The sequence below is a fragment of the Pterocles gutturalis genome, unplaced genomic scaffold (genome assembly GCF_000699245.1).
Source record: "Pterocles gutturalis isolate BGI_N339 unplaced genomic scaffold, ASM69924v1 scaffold14732, whole genome shotgun sequence".
Taxonomy (NCBI): Eukaryota; Metazoa; Chordata; class Aves; order Pterocliformes; family Pteroclidae; genus Pterocles; species Pterocles gutturalis.
The window spans coordinates 9,199-27,092 of NW_010108145.1; the positions used below are offsets into that span (position 1 = coordinate 9,199).

The 17,894-nt window shown below is 37.4% G+C and overlaps 1 protein-coding gene across 1 annotated transcript; it reads left to right on the forward strand.

The window, feature by feature from the left end:
- Window positions 1-939: 939 nt before the first annotated feature.
- On the forward strand, window positions 940-16,184 carry LOC104460780 (probable phospholipid-transporting ATPase VD; the record flags this gene model as incomplete). Its single annotated transcript, XM_010072525.1, has 8 exons — window positions 940-1,208; window positions 1,983-2,177; window positions 8,135-8,339; window positions 12,678-12,763; window positions 13,859-13,965; window positions 14,706-14,837; window positions 15,658-15,785; window positions 15,932-16,184. Coding segments are annotated over exons 1-8 (1,375 nt in total), but the record flags the coding sequence as incomplete, so codon positions are not given.
- Between the last annotated feature and the right edge of the window lie 1,710 nt (window positions 16,185-17,894).

The window sequence follows — 17,894 nt, forward strand, 5'->3', positions numbered from 1 at the left end:
GAGGCAGATGTACTGATGATTTGGGGCTGATGCAAGTTGTGGTTTAAACAAATATAAGGTGAGCTGTTCTATGGAAGAAGTAATACAAAAAATGTAGCAACTATGAATTGTAAAAACAAAATCATAAATTGTTAAAAAACTCATTGTAAAAACCAGAAGTTTTGAGCTTCTATTAAAGCATGGTTTATGCTTTTAAAAGTCCTTTTCTGACTGCATTGGGTGGTTTAATAAAGTGAATATCGCCTATACCTATGAACTTCTGCTTCCTTTAAGAAAACAAATTCCTGGGTAGATTGCTAGGGCTTTAGTTAAGATGAATAGAGGAGAAGCATCGACATGAAGTTTATTCATGCTTTATCAACTGTTAAAATTTCTCAAACCTGTTTCTAATTCAGTAGGAAGAGGTTTTTTGTTCATTATAGCTACTTAGTGCCTTTCACTGGCAATTCCTCAGTTCCAGTCTAAGGCTGTACTCAGATGCATGTTGCTGTATTGTTGACTCCTGAAGTTTGCCAGCCATCGACAAGGACTGCAGTGCCTGAGATAAGGATTCCTTTCAAAATGTTCTCTGCAGAATTAGCAGCTTGTCTGCTTTTTCACCGTACTACAGCACAAGAAAATGGTGGGCGGGCTGCTTACATGAGGTGCTGTTAGAAAAATATGGTGTGTTTTATACAAAGTAATAAAACTCTAGAATCTTGAGAAGGCGGAAGAAACTCAGATAATTTCAACCTTTGAAGCAGAGATTCCTGGCCTCACATAACTGTCTGGGTTTTTTTAAATGAAAATATGGAAATGTCTTTTTTCCTAGGCTTAACTAAAACTGTAACTGTGACTTTTTCATTGAAAAGCCGTTACATAATTGTTACTTAACTTGCTGTATTTTAACATGTTTCCAGATAGAGGACGCTCCTTGGATTATAAAGTGTTTTAGGCGCAATGGCAGATCCCATCCGCTGGGCCCGATACCGTTGGCAGAGACTGATATCTACAGAGGGCGGAGAAGGTAGCAGCAGCTGTCATTCAAGTAACAAATGCTATCAATCATCAAAAACTATTGGCAAACATAGGATAGTGATACCCTGTTTGGGCCATTTTAAGGAAGAGTATGAAAAAGTATCAAAACTGTACATGAACAACAAAATACGGACTACTAAGTATACTTTATTGAATTTTTTACCACGGAATTTATTTGAACAATTTCACAGGTAATGAACTCCTTTTGTGGTAATTCTTCTGGAGTGGAATCCTTTTATTTAAATCTGTGTTACTATATAGATGGATATTCAAAAATTATTCTTCCTGTTGACCTGTCTATCACTTCTGAAGACATCTGTGTTATTTGGACAAAGTCTCTTGAGTATCATCAGTGTTGGGGTAATCCTTCTCTCCACAGCTTATGTAATTTCCACTCATTCTGTTCTTCGGATTGTTGAAATATTTCTTACTCTTGGAGAACTGCCACACAGCAATCTGCAGTAGGATTTTCAGCTCATTCCCTGCAAATGTATTTCTCCCCTTCCTTCATGTCTTTCTCTGTTGCCATTTTTTTTCATTCTCCTTCTGCTTGGAGGACTGCAGATTTATAAAGTTATACAGAGAGTTTGTGGGATTGCTCTCCTTTAAAAACATGTCATCTCCCCCAGGAAATTATAAAATTAAGTTTAAAAGATCTGGAAATTTGAGAGAGTGCAAGTTCACCAAAGCCTCACTAGAAGACATATGACTGAAGGACAGGTTTGAAAATACATGAAAATTCTTGGTTTGTGCATCTTCTGATCACGCATATTAAGCATCTGTGCAGCTAGGTAACCTATTGATTGGAGAGTGAAAAGAGAGTTATGGATCCTTAGTTCTTAAATTGCAGTTGGGGTGAAGAAATTATAAATTACGGCTAACTTAGGTGTCTGTATAACATGGAGCGGGGGAGTAAGGATGACTTTCTCCTAGCACAGCTAACTCATATTTTCTCTTTGTTTCAGAGTTGCCAATTTGTATTTCCTGTTTCTAGTTGTCCTAAATTGGGTTCCTCTGGTTGAAGCCTTCCAAAAAGAAATTACAATGCTACCTCTAGTAGTGGTTCTGACAATTATTGCAGTGAAAGATGGTCTGGAAGATTACTCTAAGTATAAAATGGATAAACAGATAAACAACTTACTAACCAAAGTATATAGCAGGTAAGAGACAACAGTCTTTCTGGTTTGTCGCTATTATTTCATTATGAGTACGTGTGAAAAAGTTGTTGATAAATCTTTTGGTTTACTTTCTGTATACTCATAGTATCATAAAATAATTTAAATTGGAAGGGATCTCTGGAGGTCATCTAGTCCAACCCTCTGCTCAAAGTAAGTCTAAGTAGATCAGGTTGCTCAGGGACTAGTCTTGATTACCAGTTTTGCTAGATGGATGTTAAATTAGTGTAAAATTTGCAGAAAAAAATTATTCTTTGGTTGAGGCAAGAGTCTTCATGCATGAATTTGTACTGTATTAACCAATGTAGTTTGACTAGTTAAGCGTTATTTTACATAGCATTTGTTTTGAAAGGTGTATTTTTAATTCCTCTAGAATCACTGTGAGCTTCATGGAAATTCAACGATTGCTGATTTATCACTATATTGGTAAAGCTCATTAATGGTATTAGGACATACTCATAATGTAATAACATTTCCCCAAACAGAATGAGATAATCTTCTGTTTGAGTGCATCACACATCCTAACAAATGTTAGTGCAGGACTGCAGTATTACAGGACTGTAGGTGCAGGTCAGGAGTGGAGTGTGCTAACTGTGAGAGGTTCACTGGCAGAAGGTTATTATGCATGGATAATAAAAAGACAGGAATGCGAATTGATCATATTCTAAATTCACTGTCAAAAAACTTCCTGTAGTGCACGTCAGTGCTGCCCACATAATTGTTTTCTTTTATACCTGTCATAAAAGGATATTCTGAGACTCATTCAAATCCTGTAAAATTCAAGAAAAAGGGTCCACTATACTTCCTTTATCTTTTCTTTCATGCTCTGTGATCGTGCAGGGAGAAAGGTATTTTGAAAAACATCACTCTTCATATGTTGTAGTAGCCATCGCAAATAGCACCTATAGGGGAGGACTGGTTGGCAGTTAGGCACTTTAACAAATTCACTAAGGTCTGAGCAGTAACATACAGTAATTCCTGTAGTGCCAAACAACATTTAAAGCTCCCTCTTTTCATTAAAGACATACCTTTTCCTAATGAAGGCAATACACTGAAAATAAACTTTTCTAAAAATTTAATATGCTACCTGGTTATGCCAAACACTAAACTCTGCTGTGGAGATGACCTTAATCAGCCCATGCAGCACAATTGCAATCTGGTACTACACAACCATTAAATATATTGTGATATTACTCAGAAGCTTGAATCTTCAGCTTTCTGGCATTTGCCATACTCTATTGGTATTTTAAGAGCTAGCTCATAAGCATAGAAAATGTATGGACTATCATTTTATATCATCACAGGAAAAACAAACGGCTTTTTGTTCTGCAGACACTAATGTATATAGCATCTTTCTCAGAAACACTTTATTCAACCTATAAAAATTTGAGCAAGTAGTTAGACTATTAGGGAAAATAAGCGTTTTCTTTCTTTTTCGTGTCTGCAGAGAAGGCTTAAGGGAGAAACTGGATTATTTCTGCTGTAAATTGTCATGTGCCCTGAAAGAATTCATTGCTAGAAAGCTGAAGCATTCAATATCCATATTCCTGAAAACTCTGTGTTACTTGCCATCTCATACCAATATCAGTGAAGCAGAATTAAGTTCTAATCTTTTCTGCATTGATTCCTTCCCCATCACCACAAATGTGTACTAATTAGTGGCCATATTAGTCATCTGTAAAAATGCCTTCTTGTGCCTTTAAGTATTTAGGTTGTGTAACTTTTTTTTTCCTCTTTAGTTTGCCATGAATTATTTGACATAGTATAATCTCATTTTACAAGTAAGCTTGGAGTCATGGTTCAGGAGAATTAAATCTTATGATTTAATAGTGAACAAAAATGATTGTTCACTATGTGTGAGCTGATTTATCTTAAGCTTCCATTAAATGCACATTAGGATTCAGCATTTCTTAACTTGTTTAATAAGAATCCCTTAAAAATTATAATGACTCTTCCAGTGCATGCATTTAATCAAGAATAGTCATATCAATTGTAAACACGATGAAGAACTAGCTAATATTCAATACAATTTCCAATTATTTTCTTGCTGTGTATTTGTTCATCTGGAGAAGTTGTGTACGTTGTACATGCTGTCTGTATAACTTCGCTTACACATTAGTAGCTGATACCTATGTGGCTACTGAGACAAGTGCCCAATATAATGACTCTTCTTGCGATCTCAACATAACTGGGCAATAGTTGTCATGCTTGAAAGCTGGTAGGCCGCGTGTTTGTATCTGAAGGTAATTTGCCTAGTGCATTTTCAGAAAGACCAGTGATCTTTGCCTTCTTGAACTCTTTTCAGACTTGCTTTTATACAAAGTGAAGTGTTTGTAATAGAAACTGGTTTCACTGTGCTCTGTTGTCCATGACAAAATGTTCCAGTCTCAGTGACTTGATAAATCTTTCTGAGCAACTAGATGCTAGTTTCTGTGGTTTTTTGGCAGATCTAATTTCCACCCCCTGCCATTTGCTTTTGCTTATAGCAAATTTCTGACATCCATAGTTACAGGATTTTCAACCTGTTGGAGTTCTGGAATTTATCCATTTGATAGGTCAGAATTATTGTATTTGGCCTTAAATACAAGAGCCTGAAGCTGATTTTCCAGGAAAGCTGCTTTTTTTCCGTGTCTCATCTTTCCCTTGAGGAGTGATAAAACATATCAATAAACAATAAAATGTGCTAATGTGCACTTTAGTTAGTAATTGTTAATATGATGTTAAATACTTAGTTATCAAATCCTTGTACCTTTTGAGCAAGTTGTTATTTCAAAGTAGGATCTTATTTAAATAGCCATGAATCACAAAGTATAAGGCATTTCTGTTTGAGCATCTAGTAAAATCATGTAGTTCGTGTCATTTCAGTAGAACTGTGGTGAGGTGACTATGATGGAAAAATCCATTTATTGCCCCACTGACTTACTACTAAAGATGGCTAAAATTTTGCCTGACTATGCTGAACTGAATAAAGAATATGTACATGATCTATCTGCTGCATCAGCAGCAGGAGGGATAACTTCACTGGCTGATATGTTTTTCTTCTCTCTCAAATGTATTTCTATTTCATTCCAAGCCTTGCATGTAGATATGCTGTAGCTACTGTTCTTTAGAAATGCATGTTCATGAAAAATATTGTATATATTTGAAATCCAGATATAATTTGATATCCAGTTTTTCTTTATGGAATTGAGATCTGGAAAGAATAAACCTTTCTACAAGATTCTTTCTTTCCTTTAGCTTCCCTCTCCCTCTCCCTCTCCCTCTCCCTCTCCCTCTTCCTCTCCTCTCCTTTTACAGACTGTAGCCTGGCAAAAAGAAAGTTGGACTTGTCCAGGTGCATCAAGTAAAAAGAAGCATCATATACTTTGTCCCCCATTTATTAAATAGGTAGTGATTTAAAAGAGAAATATTTGCCATCTCCTGAGGGCTAGTCTAAACACGGGCAGCACAGAGAAATATGTTTCTGTAGTTTTTGGAGAAATACATGGTAGTTAGAAAAAATACAGGGATGCGAGAGTACTGGCGTTTTTCTCCTTTTTTAAATCTAATTACTTCAAGGATAAATCAAAGGGTTGCTTTGTAACACAATCTTTAATTTCCAAATATTTCAGTGGTTTTGCAAATTCCAGTTAACTTTGAAAAATTCCTGTAGAATCAGTGGCAGAATTTGACAGGTTTTCACCTGATATTTTTATCTTACTACATTAGTGATGCCATTGCTTTCTTTGTTTATGAGCTTATTTTGTCTTGCTTACCATTCTGTAAATGATTTCTCTAACTCTTCTAGATACAAGCTGGCTGTGGAAGTAATTTTCCCCCACCACCCTCCTGAGTTCTCAAATCCTTTCCATCCTGTTTGGAGGGTGAGGTAAAAGGGTGCTGCTGTGGAGTGACCAGGGCATTCTGCTCCAGTTGGTGTTGTACCCTAATTGGACTCATTTGGCCTTTGTTTCAGGGTAAATTGGCCTACACAAAAAGTTATGCTGATGTAGTTTTCAATACCTGAGGGGTAGTTCTGAACAACAACAAAAAATCACTAGTTTTCAGTCTGCTCAGTCTCCTCAATGGAGTTACTTTGTCAGAACCTTTGCAACTATCAAACCTCAAGTCATACCTTCAGTAAGTGAGTCACATCCGGTTTCAGCAAATCTTCCTTCCCTTTTCCTCTTTACCTCTATTATTAGTTTGTTTTTTTGTTAATTTACTTTAGAATTTTTGCCTTCCACTTTTTTTTTTCTTTTTCCTTCTTTATTTTCAAGGAAATGTACTGGTATGAAAAGTTAATTCCTGCAGTGTTGTTTGAATCCATCCATCTTGTGATAGACATGGCTGTAGCTTTAAGTTTTACATGCTTTCAACAGTTTTCCATCTGTGTAGAAAGCTAGTGATGAGCATTTTGACATGAGCATGAGGAGAAAACAGATGTGGCTTCTATTGGTTTAATTTTATGTCAGCTTTTGTTGCTTCCTGTTTTTGCCTTGTTTGTACTTTGAAAACAATGTAATTACCTCCACCTTATCTTCACTGGAGAAATTGTTATCACTATGCTGATTAATCATGTGGGCTTTTTCCCTTCTGTTTGTAGACAAGCATTTTCAAAAGGGTGCTGTCAGATGATGCAGGTCTAAAAGGTATAGGTGCAAAGCTTGATACATTTTTCTGATATTTTCTTTGGCATGAGAAGCATCTGTTTCTATGTCACTATTTATCAGCAGCATTCTACATAGCTATCACTTTCATTAAAGTTAGTAGTGCCAGCCTACACACAATGGCCGTGTAGTGAAGCTTGTTAGCTTATGTCTGCGCTGTAGAAGCTGAGTGCACTTCCCAACTCCCCAGTGTGAGTGTGCTTCTTGGCCAGCTTAGAATGAGTTGCTGGGAGCAAAGCACAATGTGGAAGACAGCCCTAGCACAGCCCAGACTATACCCTAATCTGGGTGACTGAGAAACAAAGGCTGTGGAGAGTTCATGCTCCTCTCTTTAAACATAGCTCTAGGCTTAGTCTATGTAAGGCAGAAAAGCCGGACAGTCACAGGGGGCAGTAATATTTCGTACAGAAACGTGCTGCATCCAGACCTGTGCAGTGTTTGTAAAAGCGACTCTAGGTGTGTTTCATCACCCGTATTGCAGTAGCCTACTACTGCGTGCCTCTGGCTAGCTTGTCAAGCACTCCTTATTGCTTGTTACCTTGCATCCTGTTCACCACCCTAAACCTGATTGTGTTTGCAATAAACTACTGTGATTACATAAAAGGAAGATTCTTCATCTCAGCTGAGGACAGAACAGCAGCTATAAATGGAAAGTCGGAAGCAGTTCAAACTTATGTATATCATGCCTGGATATTTCATATTAATAAAGAATTTCAACTCAATACTGAGCTTTTATTGACTTCCCCGAGTATTACAGATTCTTAGTACCTTAAGTTCAAAATTAATGGAAAAAATATTTTAAAAGCCTGTAAATGCAAGTATTTATATGAGAGCATCAGTGAAGTGATTGCTGAATATTCTTTGCTTACTAGTAGATGTTAATTATCTTGAAAGACAGACATTTTGAAAGGCTCTCTCAGAAGGGAAGAAGATTTGCTGTTCTTGGCTGCATAAATGCAAGCAAAAGTGGTGACCTAAAGAGAAATCCTGAAAACAGTTTGCTGTCATGAAATAATGAAAATACAGGGAGTAAGTGGGCTGAATTTTAAATAGAGGTAAAATAATTCTGGAAGGGTGTCTGGAATGTAATTCCCAGAAAAACAGGGCTTAGACCGCAGAGCTGATTCTATGCAATTAAATTCACCTTGAGCTAGTAGATTGTCTCCTAAGAGTGCTTTTTAATGACTTGGAAGCATAAATTAACTATTAGAGTAATTTTCTAGTTACAGTGTGTTTTTCTGAGCTTTCAGTTCATGCGTTTGTAAAAAATTACTGGTTTTATATGTATTTCAGGAAGGAGAAGAAATACATGGATGAATGCTGGAAAAATGTCAATGTTGGGGACTTCATCCGGCTTTCACGTAATGAAATCATTCCTGCCGACATGGTGCTGTTATATTCTAGTGACCTGGATGGGATCTGTTACATTGAAACGGCAGGCCTTGATGGAGAAACCAATCTAAAGCAGAGGCAGGTGGTGAGAGGATATTCAGAGCAGGTGATAATTGTGCATTTCTAGTAGTGTAAGAAGGTTGACATAACTATCAGCTAAAAAACCCCAAACAACCCAGCCATCTGAACTGCCTAATTCTTTATAGCTCAGCAATCCCCATCTGAAAACAAAATAATTAGGTAACATAGTTCTGAGTTGTTACTTGAGTTACTTTGGAGCAAATCTTTGTGTGTTCAGTTAACCCAGAGAAAGATCTATTTCAAGTAATACAAGCCAGTAAAAATAACTGTTCAGGTAAATGTCAGTTAAGTCATTTATGGTGCATATCATGTCATGGGTGACAAATTGGAATTTTTTAGAAGGGAATTCTGTGCTGTATAAAGACCTAGAGGGAAAGACAGATATTATCTTCTCTCTTTCACTGTTTTTTTGTCATATTGCAAATGTATTTGTAGCTCCAATTCTAGTCCTTCAAGGATTTATAAAACCTTTGGAACACTTAGAATTTTTCTGCTACAAGCATGAACAGCATTAACTGAGTCATCTCCCCCTTTCAAGACTGAGAATCACTGAGTCTCAAAGGGTTTATAGTACCAAGTAATAGTGGGTAAACAGTGGATCTATGCTTTTCAGCCATGGAAGCCACATGGTTAAGGCTTTGTAAGTAATTCATAAAGGCCATTTCAGATACTGAAGAGATGACTGCCATTTTTTTAATACCAGACAAATAAAATTTATCTGGTATTATACCTAGTGGACAGAATGCTGGAGGCTGGCACAGAGAAGATGATACCAAAAGAACAAAGAATCCTGTCATTGCTGTAGTCTTCAGCACACCTGGTACTGAGTTCTGCTGCTGAAACACCATGCTGAAAACAACAGCAGGAAGACTCCGTGCTGTCCATAAGAAGAGACTGTTTAGTCCTCTGGAGATAAAATTGCCAGAAATGCCTGTGAATTGTCAGCAGTGGTGGGAAAGTGAGGAGGAATACCTTGTTGTGCATTAAGTCTCCCCTGTTACTTAGCAAGTACGGTAATACTAAAGGCGTGATGTGATATCAATGAACAAAACTATTTCTTATCCCCTTAGTGACATGCTTTTTTTTTTTTTTTTTTTTTTTTTTTTTCTTGATTTAATCTTAAGACAGTAAGGCAGAAAGGACTGTTTGGTCTTTCTGTATATGGGTATCATTACATAAGGCAAAATTCAAATGGTTCTACAAATTTACATCATACTGAAGTGGCTCTGATCTCATACTAGCTCCTGCTACCAAGGACTGATTTCAGTCTCACTCAAGAAAGAGACCGTTTTCTTTGTTGCCAGAAAACTTGCACCAAGATGCTATGGAGAGTTATACTGTCCAAAAAAAGTAACAAGTCCTTCACCATTCAAGGCTGTTAATTTTTGTCCTCAAATACAAAAGAAAAAAAAACTGTCACTGTAGCGTGGTCTTGACAGGACTGCATGGTTTCTGAATGTAGAGCCGTGGTCAACTTCACAGACCTCTAGTGCCCTGCCAGCTGAGTTTCAGCCAGAGCTTTGTTCTTATAAACTCGGGCTGAATAAGACTCTGGCAGTTCTGTGTAAGAGGCTGACTTCCTGACCTCTCTGTTTCTTAAGTTCAGAAGAATAGGAATAAACTACATCAAATTAAAGAACATCTGAAAACAAGGTCTAAAAAGACTTAAAACTATTTGCGAGGGTGTTAATGTCCTAGGTCTTTGTGACTGAGCAAGTAGAAATACAGTGAAAAAGGTTATCAGTGGGGCACTTATTCTTGCACTTGGGATTCCTTTAAGAGAAAGCAAGGCAAAATTAAAGTGTGAAACTGTAGCTGAAACTGTCATAGTCAAATTTATATTTTGTCAATTTAGAATAGTTTGGGTTTTTTTTTTAAGTGCTTAAATGACAACAGGAAAGAAGTTGGGAAAGTAACTTGAGGCTTCTTGGGTAAGTGTGTAACAAGGCACAGAACATAGTGTCTCCAGCTATCTTGGCATTCACACAAAACAGCTGAGGACCTGCTCCCTGAAGATAATGTTGTATTTAGTGAACAAGCTGACATTGTTCTGGTGCTTTCAAGATACTAAAGTATTGCTTTCCATTAAGGGATTAATATCCTTTTCCTTACACACCTCATATGCTTAGTTGAACCAAGCACAGATTCACTGGGGTGGAGAAGCTAATATGCCATTAGCACCAAGTCACTGTGAGCAGGGAATGTCTCCTGTTACAAGAGAGGCCACTGGACTGCAGCGGTCAGTTCGTTCTCAGCCTGTGTGGTCAATGACAGAGTCCAGTCCTAGCTGCAGCGTCCTCAGACCTAATGGAGAGGAAAGTGCTGTTCTTTTCTTCCAGGCAGCCTAAGAAGCCAAGCTAATAAAAGGAGTTGCCAGGTCTCCTCTTCTATCTTGGCCATGCACCCACTCCATTCCCATGCCATGTTATCAAACCATATAGTTTGTCAGGAACACAGCATGGCCAAAGCAGTAGGTGTGGCCTTGGGAAGCTGCCTCTTTCCTTATTCCAGTGAGAGAGTCTAATGCAAGGCCTGTCATTCCCACCTACTTTACTCAGTTCCCATCTTTATTGTCCCCCTTCTTTAGGGACCTTTACCTAGAATCCACGTAATTTTAGTTCTGCCATAGAAAATATTCTCTTTTGTGCCAGGAAACATAGGAAAGCATCTCAAGAAATAAAGTGCAAAATATTCTACTCTCAATATTTGCTTTTCAAAGTTAATATTACAGTGAAGAAGTATAGACCATGAACTTACAGTCAGGAAGATGTGGGTGCCCATATCAAGATACCTGCTTTTGGACATAGTTGTTGTCACCTCTACAGTGGTAGAGTGTAGACATAACTTCTGTGCCCACTATAGGTTACACCCCAAGTTTTACGTGGTTGCTATTTCAAGGTATATTGCAAGAAGCTCCTACTAACACTGTCACTGCTATTACAAATTGTTTGACCAAGTCAAATGGTTTAGTTGTCCATCAAAAATAAGATGCTTTCACCAGGAATGCATATCTGGAGACAGTTTCCAGGCTGTAGAAAAAAAGAATCAACTGCTTTGGCTATTTTACTTCCTTTTGGGGTAGTTCTTGTTCTCTTTGTGCTCTTTTTTTGTGTAATCATTGTACAGTATGAAATGCTTGAAAAATGTGAATCAATTACACTGTCTAACATTTTACAGAAATGTTGGACTTTCTGTACAAATAAACATGAGAAAGGTCTTTCATAGTTCATTAAATTTACAGAGTCTGAAGGTATTGTCTGTCTAAGGCTGTGTTCATATTATCTTCAGGTTAATACTGTGCAACAAATCAATACAGCAAAACATAGCAAAAAGTCTTTTTAATCAAGCCAACAAAGCACATATTAGTAATATTATGTCTTTTGAGTTTCATATTCTATTACAGAATTGTGTTTTAACCTCACAGTTGCTATTCTGCCAGTGTGAAGTCACACAATTATGGGATTACAGCCTTCTCAGACCCATATAGTTATGTAGAAGATGTATTCCATTACATCTGGGAATTATAGATTTACCCTTGGAACTTGAAACCTTAAATTGGTCATTCTTTTTTTTCTAATGAGCAAAGCAAATTACTTTCCAAGAGCTAGTGGAAGGTACTCAGCTTGGAAATGGCTCTGTTATACCAGGGCCTAGTGTCTGTTATGCTAGAGGCATGCTCATATGCCATTAATTGAAATTAAATTGTAAGTGCAATTGTAGGTAATTCCAAAGATAAGGCCTTTTGTTTTTTCTCTTACTTCTTGTCAGGTTGCATTCTTTATTAATAAAGAGTATGTGTTTTGCTTGGCTTTTCACTGAAGACTTTGTTTGCTCTTTATTTGCAATGTGTACTTGTAGTCTTTCGTAACAGCCCTTTTTTTGCTTCTGGTAAGGCTTGAACATCATTAAAAAGTTCTACCTGCTTTCTTTGCATTAGCACAGATAGCATTCTGGTCATGATATTGGAAACAACAGCTGTTTGGAAGAAATTCTGCTTGCAGAGAAGACAGTGCCTCTTTTTTTTTCTTCCATATCATGAAAAAAATCCTATGGGAAATCTGCTTTTCAGATGTTCTTACTGCATTTTTTTCTTCTTCCTCACTCTTCCACCCATTTTCTCCTCTCCAGTGTTCTTAAAATATCGGCAATTCAACTGATATTTGCCAGGGTTTGATATTTACTAGGAAGTCCTTCTGTGCTGTAGAAGTCTGATTTATGCTGGGTAGCAGATCATCAACACCAGAAACTTACAGTTTCCAAGCTGAATTGCCAGATAGTAATATCTGAACTTATGAATTCATTATGTTCTTAAATTCCATCAATTTTTGTCTGAGTTCTCCGGGGTTTTTTCCTATGGCTTTAGGTCTCCGAAATTGATCCAGAAAAATTTTCCAGTAGAATAGAGTGTGAAAGTCCAAACAACGACCTCAGTTGCTTCCGAGGCTTTGTGTAAGTAGGCTTGGTGGCTCTTTAAACTACTATCATTTGCTTTGGTGCTCTTACTTATTTTTGGAGAGCTTGTAATGTTTGCTTTAAAAAATTACAATATCTATAGAAGTCAGTTTGCACCACTACATTTCTGAGTGCAGCCCAACAGATAGAGCTCCAGAAGGGCTTTCTGAGCAGCAGATTTTGAACTGGGAAAGCCCGCTAGTGCTTTTTATTTTGTATTGAATATTTTCAATATCTTAGCTCGGGCTGTTTTGCAATGGTGTATTCCATATTTGAAATAGCTGCTTCAAATCTGCTTTTAATAACATATGATTGATATCTACAGTATTTGGTTTAGACCATGGCCTGATTGGCCAGGCTGCATTGCTCAGAGTTAGAAATGGGAAAGACTGGCTTCCTCTCCTACTCTGATTTGTGTTGTGTAACCATCAGTGACTTGATCAAACTCCTTTTGACCAATGTGCCTATCTGTATCTTTTCTTCTTATGGGTTTATCATTTTCTGTAGACAGTAGGGAAGCAAAATACTATTTCATAGGGTGACTGATTTTCAGTTTTTGAGCGTTATAATGTCTATATTCTTCCCTGTGGGCACTGAAACATTAGAAATATGAAAAGAAAAATAAATATGTATAAATCTTAGTCTTTGAGGAAACACCTTGACAAACAGTGGGCCTACCTGCACTGAAAGTATGCCACAGGAGTAACAATGCTCACAGTATATTTAAAATGGGATTTTATATTTTGTTCAAATTATTTCTGATGTTGGCCATCCAAATAGAAGTCGTGGACTTTTAGATTCCACTGTTTGTCTTGTGCTCTTTTCGATAGTGTTGCCTACTTCTCATATGCTAGGCTTGTAAACACGAGAAAAGTTTAATGCAGTGCCTGCATACCTGGATTTTCAAAGGTGATCTGCATGCATGTTAACCCATTCTTTTTGAAATGTCCAATCATAAATGTCAGAATAGGAGTCAGTGACTATCAGCTTCTTTGAGCAGTCTGCTGCCTGATGGTTTTACAAAGCCTGACTGGTCATCACTGGGGTCCTACAGCTGATGTAATGTGTTTTTTTTTTTTTTTTTTTTTTCAGTGAGCATTCAAACAAGGATCGAGTGGGCCTCAGCAAGGATAACTTACTGCTCCGAGGATGCACAGTGAGAAACACAGAAGCTGTTGTAGGCATAGTGGTTTATGCAGGTTAGTGAGCTACCCTGGCTTTCACAGATTGCTTTGCAAACAAGAGTTATATGCTCTAAGGAACAGTATTGTACGAAGGGGAATTAGGAGCACAAAAGTTTGACTAGGGTAGAAGGCAGCTGTAGCTAGACATGTTAAGAATGCATATCTGGATTAAGTTTGTTTATATTTTAACAATGTAAAGAACGGATATGTCTGATTATTCATGGGAGGCCAGCTCTGTTCCATGTGAACAGCTCCTTGTCCTCAGCTGTTAGCTGTGATGGTAAACCCGGGTTTTGAAATGGACACGGAGATGCATGGCTTGCTTAGGATTTTTTTCCGGTCCAAAACTGAAGCTAGTGCTGTTCTTCATCTTCAGTGTTCTGTATCAAATGTCAGAGGTTTTTAAACTAATCAGTATGATGTATTGGGCCAGATAGTTGTAATGCAGGTGCAGGATTTTGTAGAAAATATTGGAAATAATATAGAAAACATCAATAATTAGATTGTTTCTATAGGAACGAATATTGACAATATAAAAGTTAATGTGTACATGACAGATTTTGGTTTAGTTTGTTTAGTTTTCTTTAGGACATAATTCATATATTGTAGGAGCAGGTAGTGTGCTGATATTTATATTCTCTGTTCAGATGTATTAGTTAACAGAAATGTCCCGTTTCCCAGAGCTTTAGAAATATAAAGCACTTGTGGTTCTGATACCTGCTGTTAGACAATTTCAACCTGTGTTGTGGTTACAGGTCATGAAACCAAAACTATGTTGAATAACAGTGGCCCTCATTACAAGCACAGTAAATTGGAAAGGAAAGTGAACACTGATATTCTTTGGTGTGTTCTGCTTCTAATTTTGATGTGTTTAACTGGTGCAATAGGTAAGTGAGAATCATCAGGCTTCTGCTATTTTCCTCTTTAAGCCTACAATGCTTAGTGTTTTATTTTGAGGCTGATTCATTTTAACAGCCAGTCTCAGAAACTGCCTTTATCCATGTGTAATTCCCTAGCAACTGGGGGTGCTGCCAGGTTTTAGTTCACGTTGTCGTGTTTAATCTGGAGTGTGGTCAAGAAGAATGTTCCTGGTACAAGTTCTTAGGTCTCCAATTAATTTCTCTTTTCTTTCACTACTTGCTCTACAAAACTCCTACTTTCTCTTGGGATTTTTCAGGTAATGTGAGATGCATGTACAGCGTTGTGAGGAGGGCCTAGTGTGACTAGAGTTGTAAGGACTTGGTATTTTAGGGATTGGTTAAATAGTGGGTAAATCTAAACAGCCCAGCTTTTATGACAAATCAAAAAGGTGTTTAAAACATCTTTAAAAAACTTCAGACTACACTGAATAATAATGACGTGGTGCTCACAGGTTACCTAAAATCTGGACAAGCAAGGGTAATACAATTAATTGCCAGAGGTTTTCCTCGGGGAATAAAAAAAGTGTTTATCGTGTGTAGTTAGTATTCCTTTGGTTCTGAGATATGCTGTATACATGTGCTATTGATAAAAATGAATGTGAGGTATCTATTAATGTGTGCATTGATATTTAATTAATTTTAATGAGGTTGAGGAAAAACTCAAGAGAGAGAATGGTAGCTTAAAAACTTGTAAAGAACTGCAGAATATAATAGCTAACACCATGACCCTGTATTCTGTTACGGTTTACATACAACTGACTCACTTTATCTTTTTCTTGTTTTCAAGGCCATGGAATTTGGTTAAGCAGGTATTCAGAAATACCTTTTTTAAATATCCCTGAGCCAGATGGGAAAACAATTCCTCCAGCATTAGCAGGGTTCAATATGTTCTGGACGATGATCATTTTATTACAGGTAACTTCAGTATGCTTTGAACACGGGTCATAGTCTGATCCCATTTATATCCTTTAAGTAACTCCTCAGCTTCAGTAGAGCTACTTCATGTTTGTAACTGGCAAAAGGGTTTATTTTTATTTAATACCAATGTTTTATTTTGGTAGGTCTTGATCCCAATTTCTCTCTATGTTTCAATTGAAATTGTCAAACTGGGACAAATTTATTTAATACAGAATGACATCGATTTTTACCATGAGAAAACAGACTCGACAATTCAGTGTCGAGCACTGAATATTGCTGAAAACCTTGGCCAGATTCAGTATATCTTCTCTGACAAGACTGGAACCCTCACTGAAAATAAAATGGTTTTTCGGAGATGCAGCATTGCAGGACACGAGTATTGCCACGAGGAAAATGGTAAGACACTAAACCTGTGTCCACAATGGGTCATATTTCTCGTCTCAAAGAAGCTGAAAGTTTTGATGGGGTCCAGTGGACTTCAGGAGGTTTGTGTGGCAATACACACAAAATATATTAGTTTAGACTGATCCTACTAACAGCCATGCATCTTTTCCCATTATTTGGTTCCCTTCATATATAGTGTGTTAAGAGACTTGAAGGCTGTGTGTAAGGTGCTGCTTTGCAGCTGGTTATGTTCAAACATTTGATACCACAAACAAAATATTTACTCACTCTGGAGGAAGTCATGCCTACTGTGTTTTGATTGTCTCTTTGCAATATTCAGAACCCAGAACAGTGGAAAATTGACTATCTAGTCTTTCCTCCTTTTTTTTTTTCCCCAACTAGAGTGCCAATGCTTACCTAGCATTTTAGGGTTCATACATCCTGTTGACTGCCATAGCACCTTTATGTAGTATATCTTAAGGCTCTGATTTGACGTACTGTTGCCCTTGAGGATACAGTAACCCAAGTAAAATAAATGCTGAACTCAGAGCTTTAGTAAGGTATGAGTCAAGCAGATGTGTGTACATGTGTGTGTTAAGGCTGCAAAGATAAGTACCTCCATCAAAAATAATGTCTGTTCTATTCTTACTCATCTCTTACACACGTTAGCCAAAAAGGCAACAAGCGGTGTTACTGGATGGTTGCTGCCTCATTGTCTAAGCATGACATCTTTCAGTACACATTTCTTGAGAGCCTACTTGAAGTCTTTTGGGAGCCAGGAGAAGATACAACTCCAGACACAAGAGAAAGTTGGGCAGAGTGGCATGAAGTCTTTGATTCAATTAGCTATTTTATTAATTAGTTAAAACCACAAAGTTTTTATTACTGTTACTGTATGTAAGTACTAGTGGCTGCAGACATTTGCTGTTTTGCTGGTGGGCAGTGCAAGGATTTCATATGAAGAGATCAAAGGTGAGGTGCTGACAGGTGGACACATGAAGCACAGTTGTGTATTAAACCCCCTTTGTGGTTTTGGTGGGTGTGCTGCCAAATAGAATTGCTCACAACTGCAAGCAAAAGGCACACCCTGCTGGCCACATAATGAATGAGTTCAGCCCTTTCGTTCTGTTACAGGAGTGGATAGTTACAAACAATTTTTACAGTAATTTCTGCACATATTTTGACAATTTTATAGTGCAGGTGTCCAGGTGCTTCTTTGGCTTTGCATAATTATACTGGGAAGGATAACAACAACAAAGTGTGAAGAAGTATTTTTAAGTTTCGATCTTGGTGAATGAAGAACATGAAAAGTAGAATATATTTTCAGAGCATTTCCAACAAGAAAGAAAATTATTTCAGAAGAGATAAACCAAAGAATAGCGTGAATGACGTAGCTGTGGCTGATCCGAGTCTCATTGTGCCAGGGAGAGTATGTCTACCACATACTTTTGCTAGCAGTTCACCTAGAGTTATCTTCCAAAAATATTAGTGCATTAATTATGTTCGTAATTATTTCCTGCTGTGCCCTGTCTTTTACCTGGAGGGTAAGCATTAGCTTCTTCCCAACAAATCTAGAAATTATGTGAGCTCTGAAAATCAGTTTGAAAAATGTTGGAGGTCCTGTGTTTTAGTCCCGTTTTATGTTTGTTCAGTTGCATAGAGCTGCTGTTTGCAAGTCTCCTGCTACATATAGTAAGAGTTTGCCTTGGTAGATGAAGACTG